The sequence below is a fragment of the Leucoraja erinacea genome, chromosome 18 (genome assembly GCF_028641065.1).
Source record: "Leucoraja erinacea ecotype New England chromosome 18, Leri_hhj_1, whole genome shotgun sequence".
Lineage (NCBI taxonomy): Eukaryota > Metazoa > Chordata > Chondrichthyes > Rajiformes > Rajidae > Leucoraja > Leucoraja erinaceus.
In genome coordinates this window covers 30304592-30323592 of record NC_073394.1, presented here as the reverse complement: position 1 = coordinate 30323592, position 19001 = coordinate 30304592, and the positions used below count along the sequence as shown (strand labels likewise).

General features: G+C 45.0%; 1 protein-coding gene across 6 annotated transcripts in view; it reads left to right on the top strand.

Moving 5' to 3' along the window:
* mdka (midkine a) overlaps positions 1-6221 on the top strand; it is a 62387-nt gene extending 56166 nt beyond the window's left edge. For all 6 annotated transcript variants that reach the window (XM_055649724.1, XM_055649723.1, XM_055649720.1 and 3 more), the window contains exons 4-5: positions 775-933; positions 5477-6221. In XM_055649724.1, coding sequence (XP_055505699.1) covers positions 775-933; positions 5477-5502 — 185 coding nt within the window. In that variant the 3' untranslated portion in view covers positions 5503-6221. The remainder of the gene's footprint in view (positions 1-774; positions 934-5476) is intronic.
* Positions 6222-19001: the final 12780 nt, after the last annotated feature.

Sequence of the window (19001 nt, the reverse complement as noted above, 5' to 3'; positions counted from 1 at the left end):
CTCAGACTTTATTTTCTCTCCACTCCACCCCCAACGGAAATATATTGTTCCCAATGATCTGCACTCAGACCTCAGCCTCTGGCGATTTTGTAACTGGCTGTGGGGAGGTGTATAAGAGTTACAGCAACTCCCTGACAATCTTAAAACCCGAGGAGGCAGAGGGAAAAGCTCACAATATTATTGGGCCAATTAACCTTGGCTCCTCTACTCAAAAGTAATGGGCTCACTTTACCGAAGCCATAAGTTTTTAGAAGCAATTAGCCATCTGGTTGATATTATGGGCTTATAGGCCCTTATTGTACATTATTTCCAGTGGCTACTTTAAATTGCTCACTGCTGCAATGATACAGTTATGAACCTGGAGCTTAATGAATGGCAGTTGCGATAATGAGGTAATTTCAGAGTGTATCACACCATTTTTTTTCTTGGTTAGGCAAAATTATTTTTCTGCCCTTCTTCATTTAGGCAAATCGATATTACCTGATAAATGACTAATCACTTGTTTGCCTTTTCTAACACTCTGCTTATGATTTTCATCTGTTGCTTTCTCACATATATACCCGCTTCCTTACTCTTCCACTTTGTTCTGCCACTTCTGCATGCATTCACCCTCTCCACTCATGCATGCTTCCTTTCGTTCTTGCATTCATGATGCAACATTGGTTGTCAAGGAACAGGGTCAATGACTGAATTCTGGCCGTCGGACCTGGGTGACTTTCACCCATCGACCACTAATGTAGGCCCTGGTTTCCTGACCTGGAACTGTTTCCACAGGTGACTGCAAGTACAAGTTTGGAAACTGGGGAGAATGTGACACCGAGACTGGCCTCAAGACTCGCAATGGCACTCTAAAGAAGGCTCTGTTCAACGCGGAGTGTGAGCAGTCGGTGAAGGTCACAAAGTCCTGTGATAAGTCCAAGACAAAATCAAAAGGTCAGTGTTCACCCTGCTGAGAGAAGGGGCAAGAAATAGCGAATAGAGAGAAGGGGCTCACAATAGTGAATTATAACTCCCTCCTGCAACTAAGGAGAGTTGCTAGTTTACAAATGTTCATTGGCAGAGATAGATGAACTAAGAACATCTTGCTGAAAACTTACCATTACTAACACCCCTGATGTTTACATGAAAGGGTAACCGCTCTGGAGAACAAGTAGTTGCTGCAAGTGTAGGCGTTTTGTGAGGAAGAAGAGTGTGTAAGATCGGGATTTACTGTTTTGAAATTGCCCTTTTTACTGCCATGTCCTATTTTAGGTTGCCAGTCTCAGCATTTGGTGGAGAGACTTGTCGATCATTTGTAGATGGTATAGCTGAAGAATATAATTGGCGGTGGGGAGACGGGGAAAAATTGCATTGCAGATTTCCTCGTATTCCTTGATGTGGCAGAATGCCAAGGTTCATGCTAATAATGCCAGTTTAGGAGATTGGCGAGCCACTGCTTGGTCAGGTCTTCTTAGAGCAGATTAGGCGTCTGTGGAGATTAAGGGTCTTGGTGGATAGGGAGAGAGTACATCAATTGAAGAAAAACTAAATTGTCAAATTCTATGAGGAAATGGCAAATATTGGCCAAATTTCTCCTCCGGCCAAGTATAGGAAGTGAGGCAGATGACGTACAGCTGAAGTACATTGTAAGTGATGAAAGAATCTCATAATTACTCCATGCATGGTCGGGAGTGTTGGGGCAGAGGAGAGGTTGAACAGCTACATTCTTGTAACAAACAAGAGCCTGGAGTTGGTCTGACATTGCTGCCACCAGGATTGTTTTCTCTGGTGCACTGGAGACTGAGATGTAACCTGATTGATGTTTATAAAATGGTGAGTAGGGTAGATAGTCGTAGATGGGAGTGCAAATACTAGAGGGCATAGCTTTAAGGTGAAGAAAGAAGATTTGCAAAGCTTTTTTTAATACAGAGAATTATTAGTGCCTAGAACGCGCTGCCAGGGCAGATAGTAGAATCAGATATGATAGCAACTTTTAAACAGTCACATGAACATGCAGGGAATAGAGGGATGCAGACCATATGCAAACAGATTGGATGCATTTAGACTGGCATCATGGTCAGAGCTTAGTGCTGGTGGGCCTAAGGGCCAGTTCTTGAGCTGCACTGTTCTATATGTAATTGTACAAATAAAAAGGACCTTTTGCTTGGTGGTGGCTCTTCCTTCATTTTTAGATTTCCAATGAAAGTAAGCAACCTCAATATTAAGTGATAACCTGGTCTAAAACAATCTCGTTAATGGAAATGGCTAAATAAAAACTGTGTTTAGTGTTGTTCCTGAAACTTACGTTGTTGTTGATGAAGGAGCTTTTTTTAAATTGAAGATTTAAAATAGATTTACCTGCAGGCGAGAGAACAGAGTTGGCAGCAGTTGTGGCAAAATGGTTGGAGCTTACAAAATAATTTAAAACAATATATATATAAAGAGGAGCTCTGGCCAGAAAACCTTGGCAAAAGGGTAGCCTTTATTAACGGCACTCCCAAGATTAGAAATTGTTTATGGCAGAGGTTAATAAGGATCAGTCGAAGAAAACTTGTTGAGCCAAGCAAGGAAATGAATTCAGATTAGCTTATGAAATTAAGGTTAATTGGACATTTGTGAGTACAAAATGGTGAGGGCAAAAGAGGTAAAATCAATAAAGAATGCTATTTTTGTCAGTGGGAAGTGCAGAAGCAGACGGTGCTGAACATGATGTGGCAGTTCAACAATTTATATAAGGAAATGCTGATATAGGGGCAAAAAGTTTCACCTCCGGATTGGAGAGGGTAATAAAATTAACATCTGCAACTGGATACCTAAACATGGACAAAAATCAGAATAAGCAAACAGAATGAAGGAGAGTCCTACAGGGGCAAATGGAAATAATTGTCTGGTGATTATTGATGTTGAGAAGGGTAAGGATGGAAGTATAAAAGGCATGGATTTCAGGGAGACAAAAGATTTGGGGAAAAGAGTTTGAAAAGGATTGGGAATGAACTGAAAATCTAAAATGTGCAGGTAATAAAAATGTGAAATAAAAATGCGAAAATCCTCAAAACACTCAGTGGGTTAGGCAGCATCTGTGGAGAGAGAAACCATGAATGTTTTATTAAAAGATTTGCAGGAGTGTTAAATGGATTGCATTGGATGAGTGAGGGAACACAAAAGTATGATTGATTGGGAAGTGATCTTAGCCGAGGAATATAATTAGGGGCAGCACGGTGGCTCAGCAGGAGATTTGCTGCATCACAGCTTCAGAGACCCGGGTTCAATCCTGACTATGGGCGCTTGTCCGTGCAGAGTTTGTATGTTCTCCCCGTGACCTAAGTGCGTTTTCACCGGGATCTCCGGTTTCCTCCCACACGCCAAAGATGTAAGGTTTCTAGTTTAATAGGCTGTAAATTGGCCAGAGTGTGTATAGGGTAGTGTTCGTGTACAGGGATTGCTGGTCGGTGCAGACTCGGTGGGCTGGAGAGCCTGTTTCCTCGCTGTATCTCGAAACTAAACTAAAGCGGAGATAGACACAAAATGCTGGAGTAACTCAGCGGGACAGGCGGCATCTCTGGAGAGAAGGAATGGGTGACGTTTCAGGTCGAGACTCTTCTTCAGACTGATCTAAACTAAAGTGGAATTGTACTGGTCTGCAGGTAGTAATTGTATTCACAAATCAATCATCTGATTCAGAAGAGGATATCAGCAACATAGTTAGCAAATGACAAAATCAGGTTTGACTTGTGACAAAGGGTGAACAGGAACTTTGGGAGGAATGACAGGAACCATAGGGCACATGCTCATGTACTCCAGGATGAGAAGGGCAAGGGGAATCTAGAGGAATTAATCGTCATTGATTAAATAATGGAAATCATGAGAGCTGTAGAATTGGACTGCTGACTTATCATCAACTACATTATTTCTCATAGAAAGTCTAGATTTTAGAGATACAGTGTGGGAACAGGGCCTTCGGTCCAACGAGTCTGTGCTGGCCAGCAATCCCTGTACACCAGCACTATCTGATGCAGTAGGGCCAATTTACAATTTTTCCGAAGCCACTTAATCTACAAATCTATACGTCTTTGGAGTGTGGGACAAAACCGGATGACCCGGAAAAAACCCACATGGTCCCAGAGGGAGATCGTACAAATTCCATACAGACAGCGCCCATAGTCAGGATTGAACCCAGGACTCTGGCACTGTGTTGTTGTTGATGGTGAGTGGGGTGAGTATCTTGCGGTGCTCCTATACTGAACGTTTGCGGGTCTGAGATGTGATTTCTCAGCCTCACATGCTGCTTCCTGTCTGTCAGGAAGCTGGTGATCCACCGACAGAGGGGTACAGGCACAGTCAACTCGGAAAGTTTGTAGTGTAGTAGCTCTGGCACAATGGTGTTGAATGCAGAGCTAAAATCAACAAACAAAATCCTCACATGCAGGTAGGTCCCCTGGCGGTCTAGGTGCTGGAGGATAAAGTGCAGGCCCAGGTTGGCTGCGTCATCCACAGATCTATTGGCCTGATATGCAAACTGCTGAGTTTGTGATATTTTTCAGCTTGGCCAGCAAATGCGTTTCAAGGGTCTTCATGACTACAGAGGGCAGTGCGACAGGCCTGTAGTCATTAAGACCAGTAATCCTTGCCTTTTGGGGCACAGGGACACCAGTGGAGACTTTGAAGCAGGCAGGGACAGTACAGGTTTGCAGGGACTGGTTAAAAATATCTGTGTAGACCGGTCGGTGCCAGTTGTTCGGCACAGAGCTTGAGAGTAGAGGGGGAAACACTGTCCGGTCTTGGAGATTTCCGGCTTTTCTGCTTTCTGAAAAGTCTCTTCACCTCCTCTATTTTTATTGTTGATAATGGAGAAGTGATGTTGTGGGTAATTGAGTGTGAAGTGGCGATTGGAGAGGGGTGGGTGGGAAAGGGTCCAGTCTTTTCAGACTGGAGTCTTGCTTTAAGTATGTGTGAAGTGGTGAATCAAATTTGAAGGAATGTATCGTTTTTGCTGAGTGAGGAGCCAGTGTGCAAACTAAAGGGCCTGTCCCACTTTCCCGAGTTACTCGTGGATTCTCCAGAGTTTTCCCCTCGATTCAAACTCGGAGAATGTCCGTAGATATATCGTAGCGGCTCATTATGCCAGCCGCAGGTACTCGGGGCATCAGGTGAGTCAGGACGTTTTTTCCAGCATGACAAAAAAGTCCCCGAGTAAAAAGATAGTTGGGAGGAGGAGTTCATGGATCACAAAAATCTTGATTTTTTTCTTTTAAGGTCCTTTCAACTCGGCAGAGGACTCGGGAAAGTGGGACAGGCCCTTTAGGCTGCCTAAACTCTCCTCATATGACAAATGTCCATCCCTGGAAACAGAAGACCAACCAGAAGAACAGTAGCCTCTTGTTAACCAGTAGGATGTCCTACTAGGATGGATAGGAGGGTCATATCGCAGGAAGTTGTTTGAGAAAGTTATCTTTCTGTAAACCTAATTGCCAATCTTGTTTTGTTTTTTTCCCAACAGGTAAGAAGGGAAGGAAGGGGATGTGAAGAACTTCCTAGAAAATTTGACAGTATAACCCACCTTTTGTTGATCTGAACTGCAGCACAATCTATACAGCCACCCCTCACCAAAATACCTTTAACCAAGCTTTGTTGTAATCCTTTAATCTGTAGAATTTAATGTAAAGGAACAACCTTTTTAAATGGTTGCTTTTTTTCTAGTCTCATCGCTTATAAACTTGAGACTTTGGCGTGTGTACAGTACATTTCCGCAACAGTATAATTTCAATGTAGAATGCCTTACAAATCTTTAGGATTGTAGTAGTTTTTACAGTGTATCAATTGTCCTTCTAAATCCCATTCAAAATTATTTTTAGTTTCTCGATGTGTTCTTTGCAGAATTTTAGAGCTTTCGTTTTCTGACCTTGGCATCTGAATGCATCAAGTATATTCTTTTTGTAAAAAAACAAAACTGTAACTGTTTCTTTTAGAAAAATGTTAAAGCAGTTAGTGATGTGATCAGAAATGGCCACTTTGCTAAACAGACATTGTTGCGTTCTTGACAATGCATGATATTGACACATTAAGATCCCTAATAACGCCACACAACTAAATCAGAAAACTTTTGTTTTTAAAGCTGTGAATTGGAGATTTGGAAGGCATAAAATAGCTCATGAAAAATAATACATTTCCTATCTTAAATGTTTGCCATTCATTGAGCAGATCTTTGATGAGAGGTTTTTTTCAATAAAATCTTTTTATAAACATATGCTTTTGTGCTTTCTAAGGTGACTGATAATTGCCATTTGTTCCTAATGATAATCAATGCTTACAGTATATGTGGGTTCAGAAAGAACAAACCATTAAGACTTTAGTCTTCCCCCCTGTGCCACATCTTCCCATCTCCCCCCACGTCTGCCTTCTGCAAAGACCGCTCCCTCCACAACTCCCTTGTCAATTCTTCCCTCCCGCTCCACCCCTTCCCCGGGCACTTTCCCTTGCAACCACAAGAGATGCTACACCTGTCGCTTTACCTCCTCCTCCTTGACTCCATTCAAGGACCCAAGCAGTCGTTCCAGGTGCGACAGAGGTTCACCTACACCTCCTCCAACCTCAGCTATTGCATTCGCTGCTCTAGATGTCAGCTGATCTATATCGGTGACACCAAGCGTAGGCTTGGCGATCGTTTCGCCAAACACCTCTGCTCAGTCCGCACTAACCAACCAACTTGACCTCCTGGTGGCTCAGCACTTCAACTCCCCCTCCCATTCCGTATCCGACCTCTCTGTCCTGGGCCTCCTCCACGGCCAGATCAAGCACCACCGGAAATTGGAGAAACAGCACCTCATATTCCGCTTGGGGAGTCTGTATCCTGGTGGCATGAACATTGAATTCTCACAATTCTGTTAACCCTTGCTATCTCCTCCCCTTCCTATGTCAGCCCTCTGGCTCCTCCTCCCTTTTTCCTTTCTTCTCCCCGCCTCCCCCCACCCCCTTTCAGTCTGAAGAAGGGTTTCGGCCCGAAACGTTGCCTATCTCCTTCGCTCCATAGATGCTGCTGCACCCGCTGAGTTTCTCCAGCATTTTTGTGTACCTATGACTTTAGGAAAGACATTTATATGGTTATTTTGATCAATACATGTATAATGCTCAAGATCAATCAAGGAAGTTCTGAAATGTTTTTTATTACTCTCTTTATTTTCCTATGGCACATTTGATAGCCCTCTTCACCTCTAACAGTCATACGTTTAGTGGCTTGTGGACCAACAAACTCACTGCACCGGAAACTGGAGTTCAATCCTGACATCTGGTTCTGTCTGTAGGGTGCAATGGTGCCTTATTGTCACATGTGCGAAGTGCAAACACACAGTGAACTTCTTTTCTTACAAACAGTCCAATGGAGTATTATTATACCATCCGCAATTAGCAATTTCATCTGCCGTATTCCATTTTCCACTTCTTTGCCCACTCTCCCAACCTGTCCAGGTCCTCCTGTAGTCTCCCTGGTTCCTCAAAGCGACCTGCCCCCTCCACCTACTTTCGTATGATCCACAAACATGGCCACAAAACCATTAATTCCATCATCCAGATCATTAACATAAAACTTGGAAAAGTAATGGACCCAATACAAACTGCTAGCAGCCAATTACAAAAAACTCCTGTTGCCAAAGACACTCTTTGCTGTCTGCCAATCTGCCAATCTTCTATCCATGATAGTTGTTCTAATTCCTATTATCTAATTCCTGTTGTTCTAATTCCTATTATCTTCTGCAAACATTTACATCTCCACATCTTTTTCAGTGTTAACTGATGCAAGAGCCAATACTCTGGGATAGCTTGGCCAGTGTTATAACTGAAGTTTTTGGCACAAAATGCTCTCTATTTGTAGACCGCAATGGTTCTGCTGCTCTAAAGCTCTCTTGAAAGATATTTAGTCTTGTATTATAAAAGACCGGATTGAGTAATCAAATACTGTAATCAATGAAAAAGATCTTATTTATTTTCAAATAATTAAATCTAACTGCATAAAGACAAATAACCACAGCAAGCAATTGAGAGAGAAAAACCAGAGGGACAATAACATAAATTGTACTGATTTTTATAAACAATTCTTTTATTGTTTTTAGCTAATTGAAACAAATGTTTGTGCATCAATTGGAAGAGTTCTCAAGCATTATCCACTTGAATAATAATAGTATCCCCCCCCCCCCCCCCCCCCCCATCCATTTGCTCCCCCACCTCCCCTGTGCCAGTTCAGTTCAGTTTTATTTGTCATATGTAGTTTAACACAGGGTCAACGGTACAATGAAATGTGTTTGACATGACAACGGGTCACCTGTTGATATTACAAGGATAATATTATAAGGATATTACAAGGATAATATTAAGGTTAAAAAAAAGATAAGATACAAGTGACATTGGTAGGTAAAATACAATAATAAATAAAATAATCAACGTATATGATGCGTTTATGAGTTCAGAAGCCCGATGGCATGATGATAAAAATTGTTCTTAAGTCTGGTGGTACGTGCAGCCATGCTCCTGTATCGTCTGCCTGACGGTAACAAGGAGAACAGTCTGCGTGCTGGGTGGCTGCGGTCCTTGATGATGCTGTGTGCCTTCCGCAGGCACCGCTGGTGGAAAATGTCCTGAATGTCCGGGAGACAGTTGCCAGTGATGTGCTGTGCCGCCTTCACCACTCTCTGTAGTGATTTGCGTCTGGGCAGAACAGTTCCCGTACCAGACTGTGATGCAGCCCGTCAGCAGACTCTCGATGGTGCAACTGTAGAGGTTTGTGAGGATTCTGGCGTTCATGCCAAACTTCCTCAGTCTTCTCAGGAAAAAGAGGCGCTGGCAGGCTTGTGTCCGTGTGCAGTGTCCAAGAGAGGTCCTCAGTGATGTGCACACCGAGGAACTTGAAGCTGCTGACCCTTTCAACCTCAGCACCACCGATGTGGATGGGGAGGTGTCCACTCCCCTGCTGTCTCCTGTAGTCCACGATCATCTCTTTAGTTTTGCTGACATTGAGAGAGAGCCCCACCTGGACTTGCATCTATCCCCTCCCCCCCCCCCCCCCCCCCCCCCATCCTTTGTGTATCCTGGGAATTCTATAGCCAAGTGTTATCAGTTGGAACAAGCAAAAGTGGCTTATTTGCAAAAATATGGAAATATTAAAGAGTTTCTGCTTTGGTGTTTGTATTGGTATTAGTTTATTATTTTCACCTACGCTGAGATACAAAGAAAAAAAATGATTTTGCGTGCTATCCAGCATGACAGCGCCCCTTTTCTCGGATGCTGCTCTGATCCCTATCACTGGCTGACTGACCAGGAGAGGCTAATCCCCAGCATCATTGGTGACAACTGAGACCAATTAGCTGATATTAGTTTGGGCTCATTAGCCTTACCACTTATAAAACCCAGGCAGTCCAGCCAGAGGGGAGCAGAGATGGAGCGAGAAGGGGGGGCAGAGAGTAGGGTGCTTCTCTGCTGGCTGTGATTTCCTGTTGCAGGTTTGAGGATGGCTGGGTCACTGGGCCAATCCTGAGACCACTGTGTGGTCAAGTCTGGGCTACTGGGAAGAAGCCTTGGATTGCCAGTGTCTCTACTGAGGGCTGGGGCAAGCCTGATATGCCAGAGCCTCTTCCTGCCCATGGACAATGAGGCTGTGTCCGTACACAGTTGCAAAGACTGAGCCACCAGGAATATCCAGAGATCCCCAGTGCTGCTTCTGTACGCCCCACAGCTGAGCTGCCAGGATAATCCTGGGACTGCATGTGCCTCCTCTCAAGGCAAGGGTGAATTGCAGGGAGAGGCCTGAGATCACCATGCCTCCTCCTTTGATACCAGGACTGAGCTGCCAGGACATAGAAAGATAGAAAATAGGTGCAGGAGGAGGCCATTCGGCCCATCGAGCCAGCACTGCCATTCATTGTGATCATGGCTGATCGTCCCCTATCAATAACCTGTGCCTGCCTTCTCCCCATGTCCCTTGACTCAACTAGCCTCCAGAGCTCTATCTAACTCGTAAATCCATCCAGTGATTTGGTCTCCACTGCCCTCTGTAGCAGGGAATTCCATAAATTCACAATTCTTTGGGTGAAAAAGTTTTTTCTCACCTCCGCCTTAAAGGACCTCCCCTTTATTCTAAGTGTGGCCCCTGGTTCTGGACGCTCCCAACATTGGGAGCATTTTTCCTGCATCTAGCTTGTCCAGTCCTTTTATAATTTTATATGTTTCTATAAGATCCCCCCCCCCCCCCTTCCCCTCATCCTTCTAAACTTTATTAGGGACAACCCTGAGATCAACAGTCCACTGAACTGATGGCAAGGGACAGTGCGCCCATGAGGTCCTGGACTTACTTGTCATTGTCAATAAAACATCACGCAAGTCCACCATGCTGTGTGTCGGTGTGGTCACTGCTGAACCTAGAGTTGTCCATAATGTCACACCTTGTAGATCATGCATTAAATGTGCCTCCCTGTACTGTACATGGTGTACATATAACAGAGGGCAATACAGAAAATAAAGAGTGTGCAAAATGTAGTGTTACATCTACGGAGAAAGTGCATGGGCTGCAGCAAGGTAGATTGGAAGATCAGGGATTCATACTTCGCATATGAGACATTCACAACTCTGAACACAATGGAGGAAGAAGCTATTATTTAACCTGGTGGTAAGCTTTCAAGTGTTTATATCTTTTCAGCTCAGTGGGAGAGGAGAGAATGATCAGGGTATGAACTGTTGTTAATAATGCTGTCAGCTAACGTTTGGCTGTCAAGGTTGGGGCTAATCACAAAGATGATGTGAAATTGAGCCAAGTTAGATATTAAATATCTCTGAGACAATGGATGGATTGTCCCTGCTTGAGATTTGTGCTGGTGTACGTGTGAAGGGATGGCTAGGATGATTGCCAAAGGCGCGATTAGCAGCTTCTGCAGGGACACACATGCTTATCAAGCAATACTTGGACTAGAACATGATGTGTCAATGCAACAATTGCTGGGTAAATGGCAATAAGAAGATTTTTAAGATGCCATTTCCACAAGTCTATGCAGATTTAAACTTACTAAATTGTTAAAGTGTGAAATGTTACCATATAAAAATAACTCTATGGGGACTGAACGAAGAAGGTGTGAGAAGTAATGAAGAACCAGGTTTGCTGGATTGTAATGAATAAGTGCTGAGTATCTTGGTTACTTCTGTTTAAGGGCAGCACAGTGGCGCAGCATTAGAGATGCTGCCTTACAGCATCAGAGACCCGGGTTTGTTCCGTACTATGGATGCTGTCTGTACGGCATTTGTTTGTTCTCCCTGTGACCATGTGGGTTTTCCCCTGGTGCTCCGGTTTCCTCCCACACTACAAAGACATACAGGCCTTTGATAGACATTGTAAATTGTCCCTAGTGTGTAGGACAATGCTAGTGTACGGGGTGATCACTGGTCGGCATGGACTCAGTGGGCCGGAGGGTCTGTTTCCATTCTGTTTCTCTAAAACTAAAACATTGCATAACGTTGTTCTGTGGCAATCCAGTGCCACCATAACAAACTGCACCAAATGGACTTGACCGAGATGGTTCCCATCAACTGATTCAGCAGAAGATATGGATGAATGAGAACCAAGATCCTATAACTGGGGCCTTGTTTTTTTCCATTGTATTCTAGGAATCAGGAGAAGGATTGCAAAGCTCTGATCTATTTGCTGAATGTAACAGAATTCTTTCAGAGCAGGATGCTCGCAATGCTTGGTGAAAGATTGATACCATTTGTATTTCTGGAGCCCCAAAAAAACGTAATGAACCTTCTGCAAATCCTACATCCTGTTGCCATTCCTTTATTAGCCTGAAACAAAGATCCCTGGCTTTTTTTTGGGCAATGGGCTAGTTACCCTTACCCATCCGTGGCTAGTCCTGGGTTTAGGCTAGTGACAACTTGCTCTCTTGGGATGAAAGGAAACCATGTAAAGCCCTCAAATTGTCAGGTGGGGTTAGAGCCTGGCGTGGGGAGTATTTGTTAATGGCTGTCACAACAGCTATAGGAAACAGAACTTAAAACGTGTATTTTACCATCTATCTCCATGATCAGCAGTGAATGAAGAGGGAAAGGAAGAGAACATGAAGGGTCTCCCCATCATTTGAGATTTGGATGTAATTATTACTTGTCCAACATCTTAACAGTTACATGCCCCATGCATCAAGACAATGTGTAATTGGATCTTTCTTTGCCCACTGATCAGTGGTCATGTGGACTTCCTGTGTATATCATCTCTCCACCTGCATCATTTCTAAAAACTGCAGGATGGTCGTGTCACTGACAGTCTCATTGCCCAGCCCTAATTACCCAGAACTGAGGTAGCAGTTAAGGGTCAATGCATCATTGCTTAGGAGTCACAAAGCGCACTGCATTGGAAGGATGCCAGACCCCTTCATCTGCTGAGCCAGATGCGATTTTAAGAAATCTTCTCCGTGCTGAAGACTGGGTTCAAATCCTGATCTCTGGTCCTGTCTGTGTGGAGTTTGCACATTCTCACTGTGACCCTGCAGTTGTATAAGACGTTGGTGAGGCCGCATTTAGAGTATTGTGTTCAGTTTTGGGCACCATGCTGTAGGAATGATGTTGTCAAGCTGGAAATGGTACAGAGAAGGTTAACAAGGATGTTGCGCAGACTCGAGGGTCTGAGCTATAGGCAGAGGTTGAGTAGGCTGGGAATCTATTCCATGGAGCGCAGGAGGATGAGGGGTGATCTTATAGAGGTGCATAAAGATCATGAGAGTAATAGATCAGGAAGATCCACAGAGCATTTTACCCAGAGTAGGTGAATCGAAGACCTGAGGACATGGGTATAAGAAGGGGAAAAGATTTAATAGGAATCTGAGGGGAAACATTTTCACACAAAGGATAGTGGGCGTATGGAAGAAGCTGCCAGAGGATGTAGTTGAGGCAAGGACCATCCCATCATTTAGGAAACAGTTAGACAGGTACATGGATAAGACAGGTTTGGAGGGATATGGACCAAATGCGGGAAGGTGGGACTCGTGTTGCGTGGACATATTGGATGGTGTGGGCAAGTTGGGCCAAAGGGCCTGATTCTACACTATCACTCTATGACCTCTGGGTGATCTAGTTTTTTTTCTAGATGTGTAGGCTAATTGCCTGATTTAAATTGCTCCCAGTGTGTAGGTGAGTGGTGGAAACAGGGGAACAGGACTGAAGGTAATGTGGGGACAATAAACTGGGAGTAATGCAGGATCAGTGTACATGGAAGGTTTATGGTCAATGTGGATGATGGGCAGAAGAGCTTGTTTTTAAGCCGTAGGTCTCTATGACTGGATGCATTTTTACCATTGCTGTGCCTGGCTTTCTTTAAAAATCCCAAATCTACTACGTACATTCATCAGTAGATGGCATGGTAAGATTTTAATTTGTGCCTCTGGGTTAATGCTCTAGATCTCTGCTTGCTTGTCGTGATTTACCTGCTATCCTGCTCTGTCCTGCTGAAACATGACCATCACTTTCTGTATTTCAGATTTAAGCAGAATAGGTGGGCAGCTGGATTGTTGGACCCATATCGAGTGACAATAGACATTAGGTGCAGGAGTAGGCCATTCGGCCCTTCGAGCCTATTAACGTTATCATGGCTGATCTTTCCCAATCAGTTCCTGCTGTCTCCCCATATCCCCCGACTACCTTAAAGAACCCTATCTAGCTCTCTCTTGAAAGTATCCAGAGAACCGACCTCCACCGCCCTCTGCTGCAGAGAATTCCACAGACTCACAACTCTCTGTGAGAAAAGGTGTTTCCTCCCCTCCGTTCGAAATGGCTTACCCATTATTCTGAAACTGTGGCCCCTGGTTCTGGACCTCCAACATCGGGAACATGTTTCCTGCCTCTAGCGTGTCCAAACCCTTAATAATCTTATAGTTGTCCCTTGTCAGCCATGGTCGCCCCGTACTCTCCTTGGAATCTTTTTTTTGTTCCACTGTCACCCCTGCTAGGGTATTTTTCCAGTCAACTTTGGCCAGCTCCTCCCTCATGGCTCCATAGTCCCCTTTATTCACCTGTAACACCGATACCTCTGATTTACCCTTCTGCCTCTCCAATTGTAGATTAAACTTGACCATATTATGGTCACTACCTCCTGATGGCTCCTTAACCCCTAGTTCCTTTATCAAATCCGGTTCATTACATAACACTAAATCCAAAATTGCCTTATCCCTGGTAGGCTCCAATACAAGGTTCTTTAAGAATCCATCACAGAGGCACTCCACAAACTCCCTTTCTTGGGGTCCAGTCCCAACCTGATTTTCCAAGTCCACCTACATGTTGAAATCTCCCATAACAACTGTAGCATTACCTTTACTACATGCCAATTTTAACCCTGATTCAACTTGCACCCTATATCCAGGGTACTGTTTGGGGGCCTGTAGATAATTCCCATTAGGGTATTTTTACCCTTACAATTTCTTAGTTCTATCCATACTGACTCCACATCTCCTGTTTCAATGTCACCCCCTGCAAGGGACTGAATTCCATTCCCCACCCCTCTGCCCACCTGTCTGTCTTTTCGATAGGAGGTATACCCTTGAATATTTGGTTCCCAGCCCTGGCCCTCTTGCAGCCATGTCTTTGTAATTCCCACAACAGCATACTTGCCAATTTCTAACTGAGCTTCAAGCTCGTCCACTTTATTTCTTTTACTTTGCGCATTCATATACAACACTTTGACCTCAGTATTCACCTCCTCTCACCGCGCGCACATTGGCCCAGACCTTACTCTCTTATCCCTCCTCGAACCTTCCTTCCCATTAATTCGAGAGTCTTTTGTAACTTTTCCTGTAGCTACTCCCCCTTCAACTCCATCTTTGTACTCCCAATTTGTCAATCGCTCCCCCCCAACTATTTAGTTTAAACCCACACGTGTAGCCCTAGCAAACCTGCCTGCCAGAACGCCGGTCCCCCTCCAGTTAAGGTGTAACCCGTCCCTTTTGTACAGGTCACCCCTACCCCAGAAGAGATCCCAGTGGTCTATAAATCTAAATCCTTGTTCCCTGCACCAGCCCCTCAGCCGCACATTCAGATCCCCCATCTCCCTGTTCCTGTCCTCACTAGCAAAAGGTATTGGAAGCAATCCAGAGATAATCACCCTAGAAGTCCTGCTTTTCAGTCTTCTTCCCAACTCTCTGAACTCACGTTGGAGAACCTCCTTCCTCTTCTTCCCGATGTCGTTTGTGCCTACGTGCACAACTACTGCCGGCTGTTCACCTTCTCTATCTCTCGAGGATGTTCTGAATTTGGCTCGTGACATCCTGAACCCTGGCACCAGGGAGGCAACAGACCATCCCTGCGTCTCGCCTGCCGCCACAGAATCTCCTGTCCTCTCCTTGGACAATGGAGTCACCCACCGCTATGGTTCTGCCCGACATCTGTCTAGCCGGTCGAGTCCCATCTCTAGGGTTGGAGCCACCAACGTGTCCGCCGCTCAGTCTGGAAGCATCGACTCCCCCTACCTGTTTTCATTAGGCACAGCCGTCTGGGTCTCCTGCACTCCACCCTTTCTCTCAGTCACACACCTTCATTCTTCCCGTATCCTCGTCGTGACAACCTCACTGTAGGTCCTGTCCAGGAAACTTTTGTTTTCCCGGATGGCCCTGAGGTCATCCAGTTGCTTCTCCAGTTCCCCAACACGGTCCTTTAGGAGCTGAACCTGGACGCACTTGCCACAGTTGTAGCAGCCAGAGGCTCCGTCCGTGTCCCTGGCTCCCACATTCTGCAAGCATCACACTGTCTCATCTTACCCTTCATGTGTTCACCGCATCCCGTCCTCTCCAGCTTTTTGTGTAGTCTCCTCTGTTCAGCCTCCTCACCGAAGACTCTCGAGCCAAGGACTCACACTTTACTCACAAGGCGGCACCCCCAGAGCAGCCTTGCTTATATTGGCTGATAAATTGCATAATTTGCCAATTTACAAATCAAATTCCTCAGTTTTAAACTGTTTTTCCCCTCTGACTCACCTTTCCCATAGATTTCAGCCACTAAGCTCTTCTCCCTGCTTCTCTTTGATTGCTGCTTCTCCCAGATCCATGTCAGCACTGTCCGGAGTGGCATTGGGCAGTGTTTTATTAAACATTATGGTGCTCTTGGTTTAACAGAGTGCAATAATAATCTCAGTTTCTTTTCTCTACTGTTACCTCTTCTTTCCACCTTTCTTCCTTTACTTCTAGGTCCTTGTCACTAACATGAGGACCTTGTGGATTTTGTTGCCATAGAGACCACCTGTCCTTGCTGCACCAAACCACTCCCTGGCCTCAGCCTGCAACTCTTTGGCTTTCCACTTGGTAATCTTACCCCATCTCACAGCTCGTCTTGTGCATGAAGTTTCCTGCCTCTTTGTCCCGTTCTCTGTGACATGCTGACTTAGCAAAGACATTCCTCAAATACATTCCATTTTAACCCATACCATTCACCTCCAATACTGATTCACTGTGTTTGAATCTAACGACGCAAGCTAAAGCAAGCCATCTCTAATGGGCCTGTCCCACTTAGACGACTTTTTAAGCGACTGCAGGAAACTTTGCAGTCGCCACATGTTTGTGGGTGGTTGCCGGGGAGTTGCCTTCATGCTTGTGAGGAGTTCCCACATTTTGGGAACTAGTCGTGGCCTCATTATGGTCGCCGAGAATTTTTCAACGTTGAATGGCGACTAGAATGAAATCGCCATGGAGAGTAGCGCAAATTCTCGAGCCGTAGGTGGGTCGCAAGGAGGTTCTAGTGGGTTGCCAGGAGGTCGGAGGTTCTCGTAGGTTGGAGCTGGTGCTGACTGGTGAATTTCATTGGCTCATTGGGGAGGAAAAAAAGGTAAGCAGTAGTTTTCAGAACCAAGGAACCGACCGGTAATGTTAAATGTCCGCCGAGCTTCACAGCCGTGTATCTCTGGCTTCTTAAAATTTGTCATTTAAAGTTGTCTCCACTCCCCCCCGCCCCCGCCTTTCCCCCCCCCCCCCCCCCCCCCCCCCCCCCCCCCCCCCCCCCCCCCGCCCCGCCCCCCCCCCCCCCCCCCCCCCCCCCCCCCCCCCCCTCCCCCCCCCCCCCACCCCCCAACGCCGACCTTCTATGTCTGTGTGGGAGTGTTTCACATTTCTGTTGGGTCCCATGAATCTGTCCTTGGCTCCCTCTTCATTTCTTCCCTTTTAAAACATCATCAGCAAGCTTCCTGTCTATGTTCAACATATTCACCTGCAACTGCACTGTAACAGCCAGTAGAACTGCTGCCTGACAGCACCAATGGCTCGGGTTCAGTCCATATCTTGGGTGCAATTTGTGTGGAGTTTGCATGTTCTCCCTGTGACTGCGTGCGTTTGCTCCAGATGATTTGGTTTCCTCCCCCAAACCGAACATGTGAGTTAGCACATTAATTTTTGATTGTAAACTGCCCCTGCGGTGTAGGACAGTGGTAGAATCGGAGGGCAGTTGATGAGAATGTGGGCAGAATATGAAGTAGTATTAATGTATCATTAGTGTAAATGGGTAGTTGATGGTCAGTGTGGACTCAACAGGCTGAAGAACCATATTTGCTGTATGCTTCTGACTAATTTCCAAATCTGTGTGGTCTGATACCCAACCTTGAATGAGTTCTACTTCACTCCAGAAGGATAAAAAATGTGTCTTTCTACCTCTACTCTAAAGTGCCAATAATTCGATTCCTCCCTTGTATCCATTCAGCATGAGCCAGTTTGCTTGCTTCTTTGACATTCCATTTGGCCCAAACTAAGTTTCTGACACCTTTTTTCCACAACAGCCTTCGTCCACATCATAGTCAAATCGTATGGAAGCAGGCCCTTCGGTCCAACTTGCCCATGCTGTCCAAGATGCTCCATCTACACTTGTCCCACCTGCCTGCTATTTTGCACATATACCTCTACCATTCCTATGCATCTACCTGTCCAAAAGTATTTTACAGGTTGTTATAATACGTACATGCCTCAACTCCCTCCTCTGGCAGCTCATTCCACACACTCACCACTTCGCCTCTACACTATTCGAATGCTGAACAACTGATCACCATACATTTTCTGCAAACTTTAGTTCGTCCAAAATCAGAAGTAGGCTGTTCCTCCCCTCTATTATTTAATCAATAACATCACGACTGGAGTATTCTAGTCCTATATCATGTAAATCCAGTTATTCTGAATTCATCAATTCTCTTTGGCTCCTGGTTCCCCAGCAATGCAGAACTGGAGCATCTTAATGTATTTAAATCCTTTCATAGCTTTGCACTGTAACCTGCAATCTGGCGGTGACCACTCTATTTTTGGTGGCAGGTTTGTCATACTTGCCGCAAACCTTTGCTGCTTTCTAATCTTACCCCGGACTATCTGCGTGAATCATACTTTGAGTGAAACCTCACCTGCTAAAATCGTCTTGGGGCAGGTTGTTTTGCTCTATAATGTCATTGGTGCACATTTCCTTTTTACGTGAAGGGCTCAATAGGAATGGCAATTATTCACCAGCGATGGTGGTCAAGTTGGCTTCAAAGCAAGAGACCGTTCATTCAAAATTGTGCTTTTTCTCGTCAGTGCCTTGTACTATCAGGTAATTCCATTGATTTAGAAAACAGCTGAGTACTGGTTGGGCAAAGTGCTTGCACGCTGCAAGAAAACAAAACAAGTGGAGATGATAGCCATTGAGTAGTTTGGGACGTAATTAATTTCCAATCACCTTTCACTGCATCCAGGATAATCCGTCTTCTCCCTAAACCATCCCATTCTGGGGGGCGCCTTTGGTTACTGCTGCTCAGGCTTTCTTGGAGTCTGAGCGTGTCAACATCTGAGGACCGAGGCAGCCAAATCCTCGCCACCTTCCTCAATATGGCAGCATTGCGGAAAATGAAAGCGCAGATTGGGATAAATAGTCCCGTTGTCCCACAGCCACAAACACACGCTGCAGCAAGGATGAATGTTTCAGATATTTATGTAAATAATATTAAACGCTGAAACTTACATCAGTTATAGCATGAATGTGAAGATTACAATAAATACACTGTAATATATGGT